At 46.9% G+C, this 18,267-nt stretch overlaps 1 protein-coding gene across 7 annotated transcripts; it reads right to left on the bottom strand.

Annotated features, from left to right (window-relative positions):
• Positions 1-3,094: 3,094 nt before the first annotated feature.
• On the bottom strand, positions 3,095-18,158 carry USP11 (ubiquitin specific peptidase 11). Of its 7 annotated transcripts, none has more exons than XM_005228080.2 (21): positions 17,869-18,158; positions 11,371-11,480; positions 11,066-11,196; positions 10,608-10,725; positions 10,320-10,465; positions 10,135-10,196; positions 9,918-10,017; positions 9,375-9,548; positions 9,112-9,270; positions 8,495-8,719; positions 8,269-8,352; positions 8,056-8,150; positions 7,043-7,249; positions 6,338-6,390; positions 5,862-6,122; positions 5,717-5,787; positions 5,267-5,379; positions 4,186-4,335; positions 3,965-4,080; positions 3,703-3,791; positions 3,095-3,623 (listed from the first exon to the last, which is right to left on the bottom strand). In XM_005228080.2, the coding sequence occupies exons 1-21, from the start codon at positions 18,141-18,143 to the stop codon at positions 3,486-3,488; spliced, it is 2,877 nt and encodes a 958-aa protein (XP_005228137.1). In that variant the 5' UTR covers positions 18,144-18,158; the 3' UTR covers positions 3,095-3,485. The 7 variants fall into 7 exon arrangements, with proteins under 7 accessions (XP_005228137.1, XP_005228139.1, XP_005228138.1 ...); XM_005228082.2 differs by having other exon boundaries at positions 5,877-6,122; XM_005228081.2 differs by having other exon boundaries at positions 5,862-6,119.
• Positions 18,159-18,267: the final 109 nt, after the last annotated feature.

Genomic DNA, 18,267 nt, shown 5'->3' with positions numbered 1-18,267 from the left:
AAGAATCCAGGCCAAATATTTGCTGTTGTTACAGTTTTCCTATGTATTTTTTTTCAATTACAAAAGTAATACAATTCATTGTAAAATAATACATGATACAAAATAAAAAATGAAAGCATCTCCCTCAAAAAAATAATGATAGCTAGATGAAATACTAAAACTTAAACATATCGATAATTACATTAACTAAGTTATCTAAGCACCTCAACTAAAACTCAATGTAAGATTATGTAAAAAGATCCCAATTGCATTGCTTCCTAAATGTGTTAAGAAACACATTTATAATACACAAGGGGAGTGACATTAGCAACATGGCAGACTAGGAAGCTCCAAGCTTATGTTCCCCAACAAAAACCTAAAATTAAATTTGAAAAGAAAAAAGCAAGCAAGCCAAATTATCAGACCCAACTGTGTCAGCACTTCTGGAAAAGTCACAGGTTTACAGCAACAGAACAAGTGTCCAATCAAGAAAAAGTCATTTTCAAAATCATGGGAAAGTTTTGCAGCATTCTTACTCACCCTCATCCCAGCTTCTCCCTAGGAAGGTGGTAGTTGTGGTCTGAAAGCGGCTGCCTGGTTCCCAGTCCCCTCCCTTGAACTGGAGGAAACAGCAGATTATTTGCAAGTGGTTGCCTATGTGCTTTCTACCCATCCACCATGTTCCATGTTCCTTTCTTCTTGCCTTCTTTTGGATTATTCATCTATTTTCTCCCTCTTGTTTGAAATGTGTACCTTTTATAGTTTTTAGTTTTTATACCCTTATTAAAATACAGTATTAGTCTAACTTAAAATCTTCTAGAAGATGCATTTCTTAGTATGCCCTAAACTGTATTCAATTCACAAAATCCTTCGGCTAGGTCTGATTTGTTGCTGAACTCATCCATTGACTTTTTCCTACTAAATGCTAGTTTTAGTGATATAGAATTCTATTATTTTCTGTTGACCAACCATAATACAATGGTATTAAGCAAATGTTAGTTACATAATCACAATAGTAAAAGATGTTTATCAGTTTCACAGTAAGTAGCCAGACAAAAAAATAAAAGATAATTCTTAAGTTTTGCTATGAAGGTGATGGCACCCCATTCCAGTACTCTTGCCTGGAAAATCCCATGGACAGAGGAGCCTGGTAGGTTGCAGTCCATGGGGTCGCAGAGAGTCAGACACGACTGAACGACTTCACTTTCACGCATTGGAGAAGGAAATGGCAACCCACTCCAATGTTCTTGCCTGGAGAATCCCAGGGACGGGGGAGCCTGGTGGGCTGCCATCTATGGGGTTGCACAGAGTCGGACACGGCTGAATTGACTTAGCAGCAGCAGCTCAGATCTATCACTTCTGTTTGGTTCTTTCTCAACTTATTTTTACTTGTTTTCATTTTCACTTTTAAAGGTTTTAAAATTTTTTTTCACATGTATCTCTATTTCCATGACCAGAATAAGCATGTTTTACACTGATGGCTGAGGAGTCTATTGTGTCTCTGTATTACTATATTGTCTTTTATTTGTCCTGATTCTTAGGCATGTTGTCTTTTCAAGGTGTCTTTGGTTAAACCAGGGAAGTTATTTTGAGTTAATTCCTTTTAGGTGGATGTCATAGCTAATGAGGACTTATTTTGAACCAGCTCTTCATGCCTGCTTCATCTGCAAAATGGGGTAATAGTGCTTAAACCATACAGTCTTTGTGAGGACTTCAGTTCAGTCAGTTCAGTCACCCAGTCGTGTCTGACTCTTTGTGAACTCATGGACTGCAGCACGCCAGGTCTCCCTGTCCGTCACCAACTCCCAGAGTTTACTCAAACTCATGTCCATTGAGTCGGTGATGCCATCCAACCATCTCATCCTCTCTCATCCCCTTCTCCTCCCGCCTTCAGTCTTTCCCAGCATCAGGGTCTTTTCAAGTGAGTCAGTTCTTCACATCAGGTGAAGTAATGGAGTTTCAGTTGTGAGGACTAAATGACAGCTTATGAGTCCCTGGATCCAATATTTTTATTTTTTTGCTTAAGTCAGTTTGAGCTGAGTTCCTCACAGCAACTATCTCGATTTCGCCTGTATCTACAGCACGACTGAAGGCTGGTGGGTGATAAGGCTGGGCTGAGTGCCCCTCAGAGGGGGCTTCGCAGGCCCAGTGCAAAGGCAGGAGGCTTGTCGGGGGAATGATCTCTCAACCGCCCTGATAAGGATTCCCTTCCTCAGTGTGAAGGGCTGGGGTGCTTGTTTATGTCCAGATACTGCACACTGGTCCACTCCATTCTGCCCCACGGTTGTCCCCACTGGAGCTCTGTTTCTCTGAGGTGAGAGCTGGCACCCACAGGAGGGCTCAGGCGGCCGGGGGCGGGGGAGTGGGGGGGCTGTGCAGTGCTTAGGTGGCATTTTATGCTCACACAATGCTGCACCCATTCTATCTCGCTCTTCTGTGGGATGAGGCTGGAGGGACCCTGCCTGGTTGGGAAGCTGCAGTCATGGTGGGAGGCTAAGCATAGGGGCAACACAGACACAGCCCATCTGTCCTGTCACTGTGGGTGGCTTGGGCCAGATGTACTCCCTCCTCAGAGGACACTACTGCTGGCCTGTGAGGTGGTCTGGTTAGTATCTTTATATCCAGAACCCAGCCATTTGCCCCCACACATGCCTGTCTGTTCCAGACACACCTTTCCCACAGCAGCTGAGCACAAGTCATGTCCACTACCACTTCCATCCTGGGTCCACAGAGGTCAAATGTCCCCTTTGGGGACTACTACCTCCAGTGTAAGTGATGAGGTGCCTAGACCTCTGGACATAACTAGAGCAATTACTTGACCTCTGCATCTGTTTGCCCACCTGAAATTGGCAATGACAACTCCCGTGTGAGACTCTTGTGAGGATTATGAGTCAATATTTGCAAAATGTTTTAGAAAACACTGGGCATGCAGTTTGGTGCTGAGAGTTGTGTCTGGCGCACAGATGGTGCTTCACAAGCACTTAGAATAGGACCTGGCACACAGATGGTGCTCAATGAGCACTCAAGAGCAGCAGCCATCACACACCTGGCATTCACTATGCACACAGGCACAATACTGGTGCTTGGTTAAGGATGTGGAAAAAAAAACCCACAATGCCAAGGAACACACTGGCACTTTTATATATACACAGCGCAAGGTACAGGGTCTCAATAAGAAAATACACTCTGTTCAGGTGCACCCCACCCCCACCCCCTGAGAACACCCCAGATTGAGAACAAGAAGGAAGGGGAGAATCATAAATAGAGAATAGAAGGAAGGTTAATGCTCTAAAGGGCAAACACGGGCAGGGAACACACTGCTGGAAGGAGACACGACCTCTTCTTCCCTGGGAGAGCGCAACATAGCAGCAAGGAGAACAGTAGCCACAACTAAGCCTGTGACGCCTGGCGTGGGGCACCTATAACTCGGGTTAAGAGAATGGGGGTGGCTTCAGGAAGGAAGAGAGCCGGGACAGCTTCCTTCCTGGTGGCAGGGCCAGGGCCCCTCAGTTTACATCCACGAACTCTGATTTGGGTGGGGCACCACAGGCAGACGATGCGGGGGGCTTTGACGAGCTGGCCTGGGTTTGCAGACGGCGTGCCACGTCCTGGCGTTGGTAGAAGAGGACATAGGCTGCCTTGGACTGTGAGGAGAAGACAGGAGTCAGCGTGGGTTGGGGAAGAAGGTATCGGGAGAAGGGGAGGAAGGAAGATAGGAATCACCTCAATCTGATTCTCTGTCACAGGTGAGACGCTGCTGTCATCGAAGTAGTGCCACTGACCACTGTCCTTGTTGCAGGCAAATGTCGTGTCTGTAAGAGAGGGCAGGCAGTCCTCACCTACCTTCCTGCCCCTAAGAAGGGTCCACGTTGGCTCTCTCACTCCTCTGACACCAATGACCTCGCCACTGGTTCACACATCTACTTACCCACTGGGACATCCCAACCCCATTGCCCCCACCCTGAGCATGCCCCTGGGTACATACAGTGTCCATCCCGCAGGCCCCCATAATGGTTGGAAACTGCGATCAGATCGTATTTGTACAGCTCCCGGGATGAGTCGTTCTGTGGCTTGATGACAAACTCAGAGAAGTCCAGGTCCCTGTGGGTGTGGCAAGGGTTAATATCAGTGGCGCCCCCTTCCCCCAGTCCCTGCCTTCCTCCCCACCCGACTCCTGCCCCCAGCCAGCCTCCCCAGGCCCCAGACCGGATAGGAAACTCCACAAGGGTGTCCAGCTTTTCTCTGGAGAACTTGGTGTAGGAAAAGCGCTTCAGGTGGATGATGAGTGTCTCTGGTAGCATCCACAGGTCCAGCTTCTTGGTGGCCAGCTGGTGCTGCTTGCAAGTGGGGCAGTACCTAGAGATGGAGCCCAGGTCAGGAGACAGACACTTTCTGAGCTCTTGTTGCCATGTAGCTTTGATGGGCCTACTCCTATGTTACTTTAGCATGCTTGTTAAAACCTTGCCACGTACTTATCAATTGCCCAACATAGGCACTTTTGTACTGGCATGTGTTTTTGTTTGGATTCTGGTCTGGCAGACCCTAGTCATCTTTTTGAGCCTGCCTCTGTCCCTCTGGTTTTCTCTCTTCTGTTTTACTCACTCGCCAGGTATTTGCTGACGGCCTACTGTTGATATGAAGTAGACGGCACTACTTCATATTTGTTCCCTTTCTGCTTCGTGGAGATGCTCCTCTTATTTTTGAGATTGGCTTTATCTTTTCAGTTCTTTCTGTTTCACTTATTCTCCAACATCTTAATGAGCATCTACTGCACAGCCCACACCATTATAACCAATGAGAAGAGACACACAGTGAACTTAAAATGTTTTCACTCTCAAGGGGCTCACTCTAACAGGAAAGACAAAAAACGACGTAAGAGAAGAACGTAAGATGTGACATCAAGGGGTGTTAATGGAGCAAAAAAGAAATGCTAGGCTCAGACAAAAACAGCACATGAAAGGAATGCAGGGAGCTGATGGCTGGGGGAGAAGCAGTTTTTAACAGAAGAATAAGAGAAGGCCTCTCTGATAAGGTGATATTTGAAGAGAGACTTGAGCAAAATGAAGGAGGTCAAGTCCTGTAGATAATTGGAGGAAGGATGATTTTGGGAGAAGGAACAGCTCGGGCAAAGGCTCTGAGGTGGAAATAGGCTTGGGCTGTTGGTGGCCAGAGTGGCAGGAGGCGATCGAATGAGCAGGTGGGGGAAGGTGTATTTAGTGGTAACAGGGGCTGGGCGGAGGTGGTCCTACCTAATAGCACCCCCAGAGGCCCTGTTCTGGTCCCTTACCAGGGGTTTTCCTTCTCTAGGGTCTCAACGGTGGTGAAGAGCTCAATGCATTCCTGCAGCTGCACTGGTGCCTTCTTCAGCACGTACCCAACGCAGTCATGCTTCACGTAGCCCTAGGTTTGGGGAGTGGATGGCAGGTATGAGGATGAAAAGTGAAAGTCACTCAGCTGTGTTGGACTCTTTGTGACCCCGTGGACTGTAGCCTGCCAGGCTCCTCTGTCCATGGAATTCTCCAGGCAAGAATACTGGAGTGAGTAGCCATTCCCTTGGGGGATAAAAAGGAGTAGGGGTGGAAGATGCACGCTAAGTGGTTAAGGGCATGGACTTTGAAGTTAAGAATCTGAGGCCCCGGGAGCTCTGTGATCACGGCTCAGCTGAGGTAGGAGAGGGTGTGTGTGGTGCCAACTGAAAGTGCATCCCCCTCCCTGCCATCCCCGAGATCTCCTTTACCTCAGCCTCCACCTCGTCATAGTAACGCTTCTTCATCTCTGGTTCCCAGTCGATGGCAATGTACGGCTGGGCTAGGGGCGAGGGGAGGTGGTCATGGGCCCTGCTGCCAAGGAATACCCCCTCCCGCCTCCCAATCCTGGCTCACAGCTGAAGGAGACACCATGGGTATCCTCGTTGAAGGTCGAGCGGTCACTGGTCCCATTGGAATTCACTGTGTGCAGGGTGAAGAGGTGCTTGCGCCGTGCCCTCTGGGGCCAGTGAGATGGCCCAGGAGAGTTGTCCACAGGGGCCCGACTTCTGCTCACGACTCTGGAGCTAGGTCCAGCCTGCTCCAGCCCAGGGTCTTGGGAGCTGCCCGCAGTCACACGTCCAGGCTTAGGGAGCCTATCCTTATCCTCCAGGTCTGCTAGGATTGGGGGAGGATGTCAGAGGTGGGAATGTGTGAACCCCAGAGGGCTGAGCAGCAATGCACATCCAGGTGGACCCTGTGTGTGTGTCAGACCCACCCCAGACCCACCACTGACCCACTGACCCTCCCTCAGGCCATGGGAGACCCTCATCCTTGTGGATCCATGTACAGACACTCATCCTTGCGGATTTGCTCTCCTTCCTCTTCCTCACCTTTCTCATCCCCGTCATCCTCATCATCCGAGCTGGGTCTGGTCACGTAGCGTCTGCCAACAGAACAGAGGAGACTCTCAAGGAGGGCGCCAGAGGGCAGGGAGGACAGAGCCCAGAAGTCTACTTTGCTTATGATGGGAAGCCATGGGTCAACCCCATGGTTGTGGAGGAGGAGCCAGAAGGTCTCAAGAGATGCTACAGGAACGTGGGAAGAGATGGCCTGACAATGGAGGATCTTGTGGGCCACAGTTAAGGAGTGTGGATCTTAAGTATGATAAGCCACTGTTATACAGATACATGATCAGCTGCACATTTCCATCAGGGAAGGCCTCCGAGGAACATGCATAAGTGCCACGTGAGGGAGAGGTGAAGCCAGATAGTGCACTGCTGTTTGCCTGGTGGGGACTCTGGGTTTTAAGCACAATAAAAATCGATCGAAACACAAATAACCAAGACTCTCCTAGGAAGACAATTAAGTACAAGATGACGTTGTCTGCCATGTTCACTCCTATATCCCTGGCACCTAGGTGAGGTGGTGGCGAAGTCAGAAATTTAGAGGAAGAAAAAAGCCTACAAGTTACTCTCTGGCCATGTTAAGTTTGAACTGTCTTCAGGAGCTGGACGGAAGGTGGCAACCAAGTGGTTGGACACTCGACTCTGAGTTCTGACCCCACCTCCCCACCTGACCTGGAAGCGCAGACTCACGAGAGGCGGTACAGCAGGATGTGATACAGGGCGTCCCACGAGAGCCGGTCCCGGGGCACTGACACCAGGAGCGGGTGCCCAAAGAGCATCAAGCCATAATAGGAACTGTTATAGTCCCGGGCTGGGGTGCGCTCCCGCAGGTAGATAGGAAGCACAACATCCTCTCTGGAGTTCTCACCAATAGCAGCCCTGCCCGACACCTCATATCTGTGGGAGATGAACATCAGGTCCCGTCTGATAAATATACCCAAGAGGGATTCAAGGACTCTGCCCCAGTTGCTCCAGCCACTCACTACTCACAGCCTGAAAGTATTCTTAAAAGGGTCCAAAGAGTCACCCAGGGTTTTGGATCATTTACACAGCACCTTGTTTACGTGATATTAGATAAAGTCTTTTGGTGTTATTAGAGCACTGAGGGAGCTGACAAAAATTTTTCGTGACACAAGGATCTAAAACAATTTTTTTTTTTTGGAAAACTGCTTGGTTACAAAGAACTTTTCTACTCATAAAGCACCTTCTATTTCAGTTACCCAAACATTTCAAACATGTTTTTCTTTTTGGCCACACCACATGGCATGTGGGACCTTAGTTCCCAATCAGGGATAGAACCCATGCTCCCTGAAGTGGAAGCACAAAGTCATAACTGCCAGGGAAGTCCCAAACTTGTTCTGAATGCTTTTATGTTCAGAAAGCAGCTTAACATTCCCTATCTTAAAAATCATTTGGGTTTTGTGGCCTGCAAAGTGAGTAAGGAGTGCAGATCAGCATCTGGTACATATGAGGTACTAGTTAAGTGCTGAATAAAATAAACAGGAGCCTCCCTCACATAATAAGGAAGAAAACACCCAAGGACACCCTGCATAAGGATTTCACCCCACTCACTGACACCCCTAGCAGCCTGCCTTGCTAAGGTACATGGCTGAAGCCCTGAGCAGGCTGAGGAAGGGAGAGGGAAGGTGGTTAACAAAGGAGGTTCCTAAGAAACCCCCATCTCCCCTGGTCTTCTTACTCACATGAAGATATCATCTCGGTCCAAGATGCTGCTCAGGGACTCCTCCAGCTGGTAGATCTTGTAGAAGCGGTGACTGAAGACATCAGCCACCATCATCTGGGAATGGGTTACAGAGAGGGGACCGATCAGTCTGCAAGATCTCCCACAGGCCTTTCTGCCTCCCTTGGTTTCCTTGCCCCTGTATCCCACCTTCCTTCCATCTGCAGAGCCTCACCCTTTCTGGCGAGATGCCAGTGTGTTTGGCCAGAGCCACACACAGATCCGAGATCTTGCCTTTCTTGGGGACCACGAGCCGGTGCTGAGGGAGAAATGGTAACCACAGAAGAGCAGAAGGATGTGTGGTGAGTTAGTGCAGGAAACCCTGAGGTATGGCTGAGTAATCAAACCAACTCTATGAGTGCAGGTCCCTCATTACACCCCCGTCCTCGTTCCCCTCATACCTGCTCCGGCTTGCGGCGGGGGTCCATGGAGACAAAGAAGACCTCCATGACCCTCTTATGGCTCACAGGCAGTGGGACACTGAGGTAGCAGAAGGGGTCGAAGGTCACAGACACATTGCCACAATCAGGGCACACCAGTGTGGATTTGAAGAGGCCATGGAAAGTGTCCACGATCACAGAATCATTCCGCCGTTTGTGGTTTTGCCAGGCTTCCTGAGCAACCTCCTGTTGACAGTGTAGTGCTGAGTGGTGAGGGATGCCAGGGGCTGGGGAAAACCATGGTTTGCAGGCAGGGTGCGCATGGGAGTAAAGGTTAAGGCCACTGGTAAAGTCCAGAGACAGAGTTATAGTGAGGGCCACCTGGAGACTGTGTTGTTCACTGTCAGGGCTAGCGGTTACTTGGGGAAGGAGACTGGGTGGGAGTTAACTCTCACTGGGTGTAGGAGCAGATGTGGAGATATGGTGAAGATGAGGATGGGACTGAGGTCAGGGAAGATGAGCTTAACCAAAAATGGGGAGTGGTGAGGGCACCCCAGGGGGGCCAGAAAATCCCTGTGGCAGAGGTCCTAGTGGCTTTAACAAGGCTCTCATGATGGGGGTCTTCTGGAAGCACCCACCTGATCTGGCCTCCCAGCAGCATCACATAGCTCCACATATTCCTTCTTCTTGATGCGATTGAGGTCCTCGTGTAGCCCATCCAGGAGGAACGACAGCAGCTCCTGTGAGTCATGCTGCTGGTAGCCCAGAAACTGGGACGCAAAGTGGCCGACCTTGGTCTGAGGAGATGGGCGGGGCGTCAAGGCATGAGGGAGGAGATGAGTGGGGGGTGGGGGTTGGGGGGTTGGGGGGCAGATAGGGGCTAGCCAGGGCTGAGCCACACCTTGAACACCTGGGGCACAATGGAGCGGTGGTGGCCAGACCATGCCTGTTTCACCAGGTCTGCATAGGCCTGTGCGATCTCCCCCTTCATGCCCAGTGGGTTGCAGAAGTTGAGCTCCTCCAGGTATCGGTTTTTAAGGAAGTACTCTGTGAGCTGCGGCACGTTACTGAGGCACTGTAGGAGGCAGGAGCCAGGTGAGTGAAGGGGAGAAAAACGTAACCAAGGTGGGGATGGATGAAAGGAAGGGGGAGGAGGATGAAGGGGAAAGAAAGGAATGGGCAGAGGAGTAGGGGAGAGGAGAGAACAGCACTTCAGGAGAAAGAAGAATGTGGTGATGAAGGAGAGGAGACTAGGGAGAGCAGGGAGCAAGTGGAGAGGAAAGGCACAGGTATTTCAGAAAGAAACATGGGCACATCAAGCCAGACTGTGGGGACCTAGCTTCCAACCTGACACCTTGCCCTGCAGTGCCCCCAACTCTGTCCTCCATTTCCAATTCGTGAATCCACCCCCATGCTGCACCAGACCTAGACCTCATGGTCCAACCTGCAGGGCCGAGTTCATGAAGCATGTGTTGCCCAGATTGGTAAGACCACAGATGCCTGGCTGGCCCTGGAAGTCCTCTTCCTCCTCCAATGTGCTGCGCCTGAAACGGATGAGTTTTTATCAGCTGAAGAACTACCATGCACAGAGAAAATGTGCTCATGGGCTCAGTGTGCCGACTGTGGGACCCCACTCTGGACCAGAAACCCCGAAGGCTCACGTGTCATGTGGCTGGGCACTGGGCCAAGTGCCATCCTTGTTTCGGGTCTCCATGACAACCACCTGGGTTGGAGGAAGAGGAGTAAAAAACAGGGAAGGCATTCATGGAGGGCCCATGGGTACCGAGCTCTCACTTCTCTGAATCTGAGCATGGCCTGTGGGCAAACAAGTCCTCCCCACCCTCACCTGCCCAGTCTTGAGAGCGGCGTCAAGCACTGTGACGCGGGTGTTGCACAACCTCTCAAAAGAGCCCTCCGCGTTCTTGATCCACAGCCGAGTCTCTTCCTGGGGGCTCACCAGAAACTGCTCTCGAGCGGTGTGCAAAACTAGGTCTGTGGAGGGGGATGGTGCACGTTGTTCAAGGTCGTCCTGGTACCCTGAAGGATCCCCTCCTTCTTGACCTCAGACTCCTTAGATCACTGAACCATGACTGTTGCCGGGAATGCCAATCCATTCCATGACCCATGGGCTCACCAACAGAATCTGTCTGGCTGAATTGAGCCGTGTGAGGTGTGTCCATATCACTGTGCCGGACAAGCAACAGTTCTACTGAGTACACTTCAACCTTGTGGGTGCTGGGCAGTTCCACAACCTGCAAGGAGGGAAGGGTACACACACTGGCGTACCCACCGTGTGCACACACCGACACAGGGTGACCACCTCTGCAATCAGAGGAGCATCCACAGAGACGAATACACATGGCACAGACACACGTACGAGGCTGTGTGAAGTGAGCACACACAGGCAAGCAAACACAGGGGATGCAGCAAGATATCGTCTAATGACCTAAGAAGGGCAGAGCCAGATGTATGGATACAGCGGACATGAACACACAGGTCTGGACCCGTCCTGGACCTTTAAGGCCTTCTTCCTACGCTTCCCCCCACCAGAAGTCAACCCCCACCCTGCAGCACCCGCACCACCCACTATACCTTGCGTTCAATGGGAGGCTGGCCATGCTCTAGACCATACCAGTTGACCAGGTAATGCCAAGCAGCCGCTGGGAGCAGCACATAGTCCTCACCTTCCACCAATCCCTTCTTGAGGCGCCAGTTTACCTGGTCTGCAGGAGGGCAAGGGGAGGTGGCAGAGGAACAATCAGGGAAGGAAAGTGATGAGTCAGTCTGGCCATCTCACCAATGACCTAGCACAGAGAAGGGGCTCATGATCGTTTGTTGGGACAGAGATGACAAGAAGTCCAGGGCTCAGCTGACATGGGGAGGCAGAAGCCTGGTACCTTCAAAGAGTTCAGCATTGTTGATGCAGCCAGGGAAGGTGCTGGAGTCCTGATTTCCTCCCCGCACGTACACCTCCCACTGCTTGTACCAGTGATGCCCCACGAGGAACCTGGACCAGACAGGTGACAAGGGTGTCGCACAGTTATCTGGTGGTGTGTGGTACCACGTCCCATGGTTATTGGACTAAACATATCCACACGTTACCAAGAAGATAAGTTTCATGAACATCTGAAACTAATACAGAGCTAAAAAATAAAACAACAACCAAAACCAAACTCATACCATGATGCCAGAAAACATGAGATTTTATTATAGAATAAATGATAATTTACTTGTATTAGTCTGTGGGGTAACACAATCAAATTAGATTCAAAATAATTGTTATTTGCAGCTAATGTTATAAGACTTCAGCCATTTTTTGAATGTGCAATGTTTGTACAGGATACAAAACTCTTCAGCTGAGAAATGGATTGTTAAATATGGAAAATCCACTCAGAAATTTAAAAAAATTTCAACTGCTAAAAGAACCACAAAGTCCTCCTTCAAAAACTGCACACTGTGACCTTTAAAATAATTTTTTTGTCTTTAGGATTTATTTTGATGTTATAATAAATTTCTAATCGTATGGTGACTAGCTCACTCTGTGTAAAACTGTGAAAAACATGTAACATAAAATTTACCATCTGAACCATCTTTAAGTACAGTTTGACCTGCTCTCTTTTAAAGGAGACACTTTTATAGGCACTACTAGGATAAACATTTAGGACTGCTGAAATGTGCCTGTGTAGAATGCCATGAGAAATTCTCAAGTCTGCAGAATATCTGATATATAGAAAGTGCTAAATAAACATTAGCTGTTATCATTCCAATCCTAGGGCTCAGACAACAAAGTTCACGTACACATAATCCTCATGCCGGCACCCCTCGACCCCCACCTCATCGCTCTGCAACAGAAACCTGCTCTGAAACGGACTTTTTTTTTGAGGGGCGGCATGCCCCACAGCATGATCTTAGTTCCCCATCCAGGGATCAAATCATGCCCCCCCTGCAGTGGAAGCTGACGGTCTTAACCATCAGATTGCCAGGGAAGTTCCTGCTATGCAATTTTTGATACATAGAAGGCTATCCAAAGTATTTAACAGCCTCAAATAAAAACTTTTCAAAAAGCTACAAAATGGATGAAAAATATGTAACCGTTTTCTAGCTATTTAACTGTATACATTTGATTCTTTAAAATGGCACTTTTCTTTGTTAACCTGGAATGTCGCCCAAAATAGGCAAACTTTTCTGCGGGCTGTTTTATTTATTTGGAGGGGGGCGGTGTGCAGTGACCCCCCCCAGATCCCACACTTCACTCAGGCTGGGGACACACACACACACCCTCCCCACCCTGGTCGTTCATGCCACAGACACCCATCTAGAAGATTCTATCACGGACTTTACCCTCTACCACTTGTACCTTCAAGGTTTTAACTGCTTCTGTGGATGGTCTATGAGGTGAATTTACTCAGTAAAGCTAGTTTCTTGTTAATGGGAACTTTGACACAAAAGGAGGCACAGCTTAACAGGTTTTTTTAAAGCAGATTTTAAAGGAAAATTAACATTAAAATAACTTTTTATTTACAGTGGTAAACAAAACCTCCACACCTGGCTACAACATGAATTTCTGAAGCCTTCATAGAAGACTGAAGCTTTACATAAATTTTCACAAAATATTACTACAATGTTTTTTTCAATTCAAAGACACTTTGAATTTTTTTTAACATTTCTGAATTGGGATGGCTCATAATTTGTCAGCTCAGGTGACAGGACATATAGAGTTGTCAGTGTCTAATGGAAAAGCACGCACATGATTACATTTACTCCTACATGCTCATGTTTTTTTTTTTTTTTGGTTGCTAATGTAAATGTATCTCTAAAATTCTAACTTTCTAATTTCTTATTGCTAATATACAGAAATAAGATGGATCTTGTTAAAGTCACTTATGTTTCTGTTTCCTCCAATTTGTTCAAGTGATATGAAACTTGTACTTATGGAAAGAAATTACTAAACAAGATTGTCTGTCCTCTAGATTTCTCGTGTCTGGAGAAAATATCGGTTATTTTGGTTAATCATTACATTGCTAGGTATAATAATTATGGAGAAACAGAAATATGGATATAAACTAAGATATGATTTCCTACTCATTTTATTAAAAGGTTGTTAGCTTATTCAGATATAAATTACACTGTTCTAAATTACTTATATATCTATATAAGCCTAAATACATAAATAAAAATGGATATAAATAAGTCCTTTCTGTAAATTGTTACATGAATAATGCACCAAAGGAGGAAAATCAGAATTGGGTTTTTTTTTTTCCCCCCTAGAAAATGACTACGTTAACTTATGCCCAGACTGGAAGCTCCTTTTTTGTCACCAAATTACTGTCAACTCTTGGTGCCTTTTGACCTCTCTTAACTCACTTTTTAAAAAGAATTCTTGCTTTTAAGAAAAGTTAAGCTCCCAATAATCGTTGCTATTTATCACTGTATGTTTTACAAGGTTGACTATAAATATTTCTTGTCTTCACTTCGATTTATATCTTGTTTTTAAAAAAGCAACAACAACTATTCTTGGGATCCCCTTGCTGGTCGGTGGTTGAGACCTGCCTTACCATGCAGGGGATGGGGGTTCGATCCCTGTAAGATCTCACATGCTGCAGGGCTACTGAGTACACACGCTGCAACTAAGACCTGACGCAGCCAAAAATACAGAAATAAATATAAAACAACGAACTATTCTTGCTTTGTCTTTCCAAAATTCAGGCCAAAGAAAGAACAGTAACATTGTTCAAATGTTCTTTTCTGCCTAAACTATCTCTGGGAGATATCACAAAGATCTACTCCTTCACCCTACAAAAGGAATGCATTAGGTTTACCTAAAATTTTTCATTTTTCAAACTTTTTAAAATTTTTAAAAATGACAAACCAAAAAGAAAGTTTATCTTCCTAGGTTAGTTATGGTTAATTATATATAATTAGATATACTAATATAAAAACCTTTCAATAACTGCATACTTTTGAAGCTAAAGAGCATACTTTTTCAAGCAACAAAGACTAGTACAATAACTTTCTACCAAAAGATGCCCCCCTCTAGAACTTTAGACTCACAACCCCCTTTCCCTTTTTGGTTCATAAAAAATCTGAGCAGATACTAGGGGTGCTGACTCAATTACAGGGGAATTGTTGGAGGCCTATTACTTATTTCACTCTTTCATTAGATCCAGTGGCCAAGGCATAATTATCCTGTGTAACAGCTTTAGGAGAAGTCTGCACAGCACTAACCTTTAATGAAGACCCTAGAACTAAACCGACTGAAATTTTCACATGTTTGGTTGACAATTGCTGCTACAGCTGTTACACAGGATAAATACGCCTTGGCCACTGGCTAGTCTCTTAAGTTCCGGAGAGAAATTGTTTTCCCTTCACACATCACAATCGATTCTGCAACACTGCACCCAGGCAGCCACCTTCTTTGATCTGAACAAAGACAGGCTCATGCTTATCTACCTCTTGTTAGGAAACTATCTACACCCTGCAAACAACCAGAGGCTCGTTCACTACCCCAGATTTAACTTCAGATGGTTCACTTTGGAAAATTTGCCAAGGAGGCTATACTATCATTGATTTGAATTTTCTCTTAAAATTTAAGCTTATCCCAGAAATTAATCAGTTTAGATAGCCAAATAAATTAAATGCCCTCACCCAGATCTGCCAGTTGACAAAAGCTAGAAAGTGCAAATATTAACATGTATATTTAGGTATATGATTTGCGATAGGTCCAAGACTTTGAAATGCTTTATGAACACAAAATTCCTGATCACTCCAGTGACCCCTTATAAAAAAGACAGCAAATTAAACTGGCTTCAATGCTTAACCAACATTGATGGGATAATTCTTTTTATTGACACATCCTAATTTTATTATTCAAATAACATAAAATTAACCATTTAAAAGTGAACAATTTAGTGGCATTTAGTACATTCAGTGTTGTGCAACCACAAACTCTATCTACTTCCAAAACACTTTCAACACACCAAAAGGAAACCTGGTATGGGTGGGATACTTTTAAAGGCTATTGTCACAAGACTGTAAAAGTAAGAAAGATGGGGCAGGAACTAAAGCCTGCAAGCCCTTCTGAACACCTCCAAATGGACTATAGCAATATTTCTGTTATTGTCGTTTACTCTCAAGATGGACTGAGGCTGTACCTTGCTGGAGAGCTATAGTGTAATAGTAAAACTGCTTGGTTTCATATTTCCGATTTGGGGAATTTTAACTTGTCTCTCCAGTAACAGGAATATGTATTTCGCTAGTACTGTGATTAAAGAACTCTAAAAGGAGCAAACCTCACTTCTATCCTAAAGGCTTTCAGGTGAGAGCTTGCTTGCGGCAATGCAGGAATGCCAAGAGTCCAATACAGCCAATACAGCCGGATGGAGAAAATAAGGGGGGAGGGTAATCTGAAGAGAAATGGGAGAAACGATCACAGCCAGATACCAGCCTGGAAACTGTAAAGCCCTGCAAGTCACTGTAAGAATTTCAGCATTTACACTGCATGAAACAGTAAGACTCTTGAAACGTTCTGAGGTAAAGGATGGACATAAAGACTCACTCCGTATAGAAACAAGAAAATAATACTAGTACAGTGGAGAAACCCAGCAAATACCTTCACCAAGTGATCAAGGCTACCGTCACCAATGACATCATGTAGATACTGAGTACCCACCTGATACGATGCAAAGGGTACTTGATACGCAGCCAGTCTGATTTCACACATATCCTCCCATAAAATGAAAGCTTAGACCACAAATACTATTCAGGGACGCATACAATGGTAGGAAACTGATAACTAAATCAAAAATTCAGGCAGGGAGGGGAATTTTCATCCCGGAGCAGCACAGAATTTCTTAAGGTAACGGTTTGAATCTTAACCTAGGTGGTTAATTCACAAATTTTGTATTATTCTTTAAATTTTTAACTTAGAAATAGACTCAGAAAAGTCGTAAAAATAATACAAAGAATTTCTCCGTGCCCTTCATTCAAGATTCTCCAAATTTAAATTTTTACTCACTCGGTCATTATTTCTTTAAACACGTCTTTATATATTCTATTCTTTCAACCATTTCACAGTAAGCTTGCTTACACAATGGTTCTTTAACCTTAAATATTTCGGTTCTTTAACCCTAAATGAATTTCCTAAAAACAAAGATATTATCTTTCACAATCACAATACAATGATCAAAACCAAGAAATTAGCAGTACTAACATCTAGTCTACAGACTTTGGTAAACATTTTATCAATTTCCTCATTCATATCTTTTACAGTAAAAGAGAGAAAGTTCACTTTATGAGGTGAAAAAAAGATTTTTAAATAATTTATTTTTTCTGCTCCGGGATCCAATCTAGGATAACACATTGCATTTAGTTATGCATTCGTTAAATCCCGTTAATTTCTTCAACTTGGAACAGTTCTTCCCGACCTTGAAATTTTTGAAAAGTACAGATCGTTTATTTTTATAAAATGTCCATCAACCTGGCCTACGTAAACGTTTCATATAATCTTTGCAGGTCTTACGTATTTCACAACTTAAAAAACGAGATGCAACTCGGCGAGAAATAAAATGAACCCAGAAACAGTACATTTCGAGCAGAGGTTAGCAAAGAAATCAATTAAACAAGTCAATTTATCAAGATACGCATTGATATTTTAAAAATAGCTGTTTTTTCTTGATTACAAAACAAAGTACTACTAAAACAGAAAACAAACGTAACATCGAAGGCCCCTCCCGTGCCAATCACCTGCACTTTCTCCCGTCCTGGGACGAAGAGCTTGGCCAGAGGCAAAAACCTCGCCGCTTCACAAGCTTTGCTCATTCGCAGGCGCCATTTTCTGCTTCACGGGCACCACCTCCCCTCTGCAGTCTCTCCACGGCCTCAGGACACGCCCCTCGGCCTAGTCACGAGCCTCGTTCCCAGGCTCCAGCTCTCTCCACCACTCAGGGTCCGACTCCCTCCCTCTTCCCCGACCCGCTCCGCCTCCCTATCCTCTCCTCAGCCAGACGTCACCGGCCTTGAATTCGTTCTCAGGCGCCGCGCAGTAGTCACGGCCCGCCCCCAGATGCTTCGTTACGCCCCGCAGACTACGCTCCCCAGCTCTGTTGTTGAGATCCCCTCCTTCCCAAGTTACAAGGTCCACCTCGCTGGCCTCGCCCCGCCGCCGCGGCCGTGCCTTCTCATGACCCGCCCCCTGCCTCTGCGCGCCAAATCGCGCCGCGCTGTCAGGCTGCATCGCACAGGCCCCACCTCTTTCTCAGACTAGGCACTTCCCCGCCCCTCTCGTTCCCAGTCCCATAGGCCATTCCTCCTCCCCAGGGCGGCTCTCACGTGGACCTCCGCCGCCACGTTCCCCACAGTCCCCTCAAGCCGAGGCTCCGCTTTCAGCTCTGCCTTACCAGCTTTCGCCGACCCGCAGCGGACGCCGTCGCCCATTCTCGATCTGGCGCCGTTGGCTCTCCAGGCCCGGCACCTTTTCCCGCTGTGGCTTTCGGTGGTCGACCGCAGTCGCAGCCGTATCCGCGGGATTCGCCGCGACCGCCGCCATAGCCATTTGCCCTCCTCTAACGGCCACCGCAGCTGGGAGTAGGAAGGGCCCCTCAACGGCCACTTCCGGATTTTGGTCCCGGAAACGGAAGCAGAGCCCCCCATACAGCCAGGGGGCTACTGCCATCTTGAAAAGGGACCCCCGCGCTCGAACTCGTCGAGGGGCTGGGCAGGCATAGGCCCGTGGGCGGTGATTTCCGCCACCAATAGGCGGGGTAAATCCTCCAGGTGGGAACTGAGGACCAAGGTGT

This window comes from Bos taurus, chromosome X (genome assembly GCF_002263795.3).
Source record: "Bos taurus isolate L1 Dominette 01449 registration number 42190680 breed Hereford chromosome X, ARS-UCD2.0, whole genome shotgun sequence".
Lineage (NCBI taxonomy): Eukaryota > Metazoa > Chordata > Mammalia > Artiodactyla > Bovidae > Bos > Bos taurus.
This window is presented reverse-complemented; position numbering and strand designations above follow the sequence as displayed.

Coding starts and splice junctions, on each gene's coding strand:
- USP11 (XM_005228080.2), bottom strand. CDS start 18,143: ATGGCAGTAGCCCCCTGGCTGTATGGGGGGCTCTGCTTCCGTTTCCGG. Junction 8,353..8,494: donor CCCGCCGCAAGCCGGAGCAG/GTATGAGGGGAA, acceptor TTTCTCCCTCAG/CACCGGCTCGTGGTCCCCAA. Junction 4,081..4,185: donor CTTGTGGAGTTTCCTATCCG/GTCTGGGGCCTG, acceptor CCACACCCACAG/GGACCTGGACTTCTCTGAGT.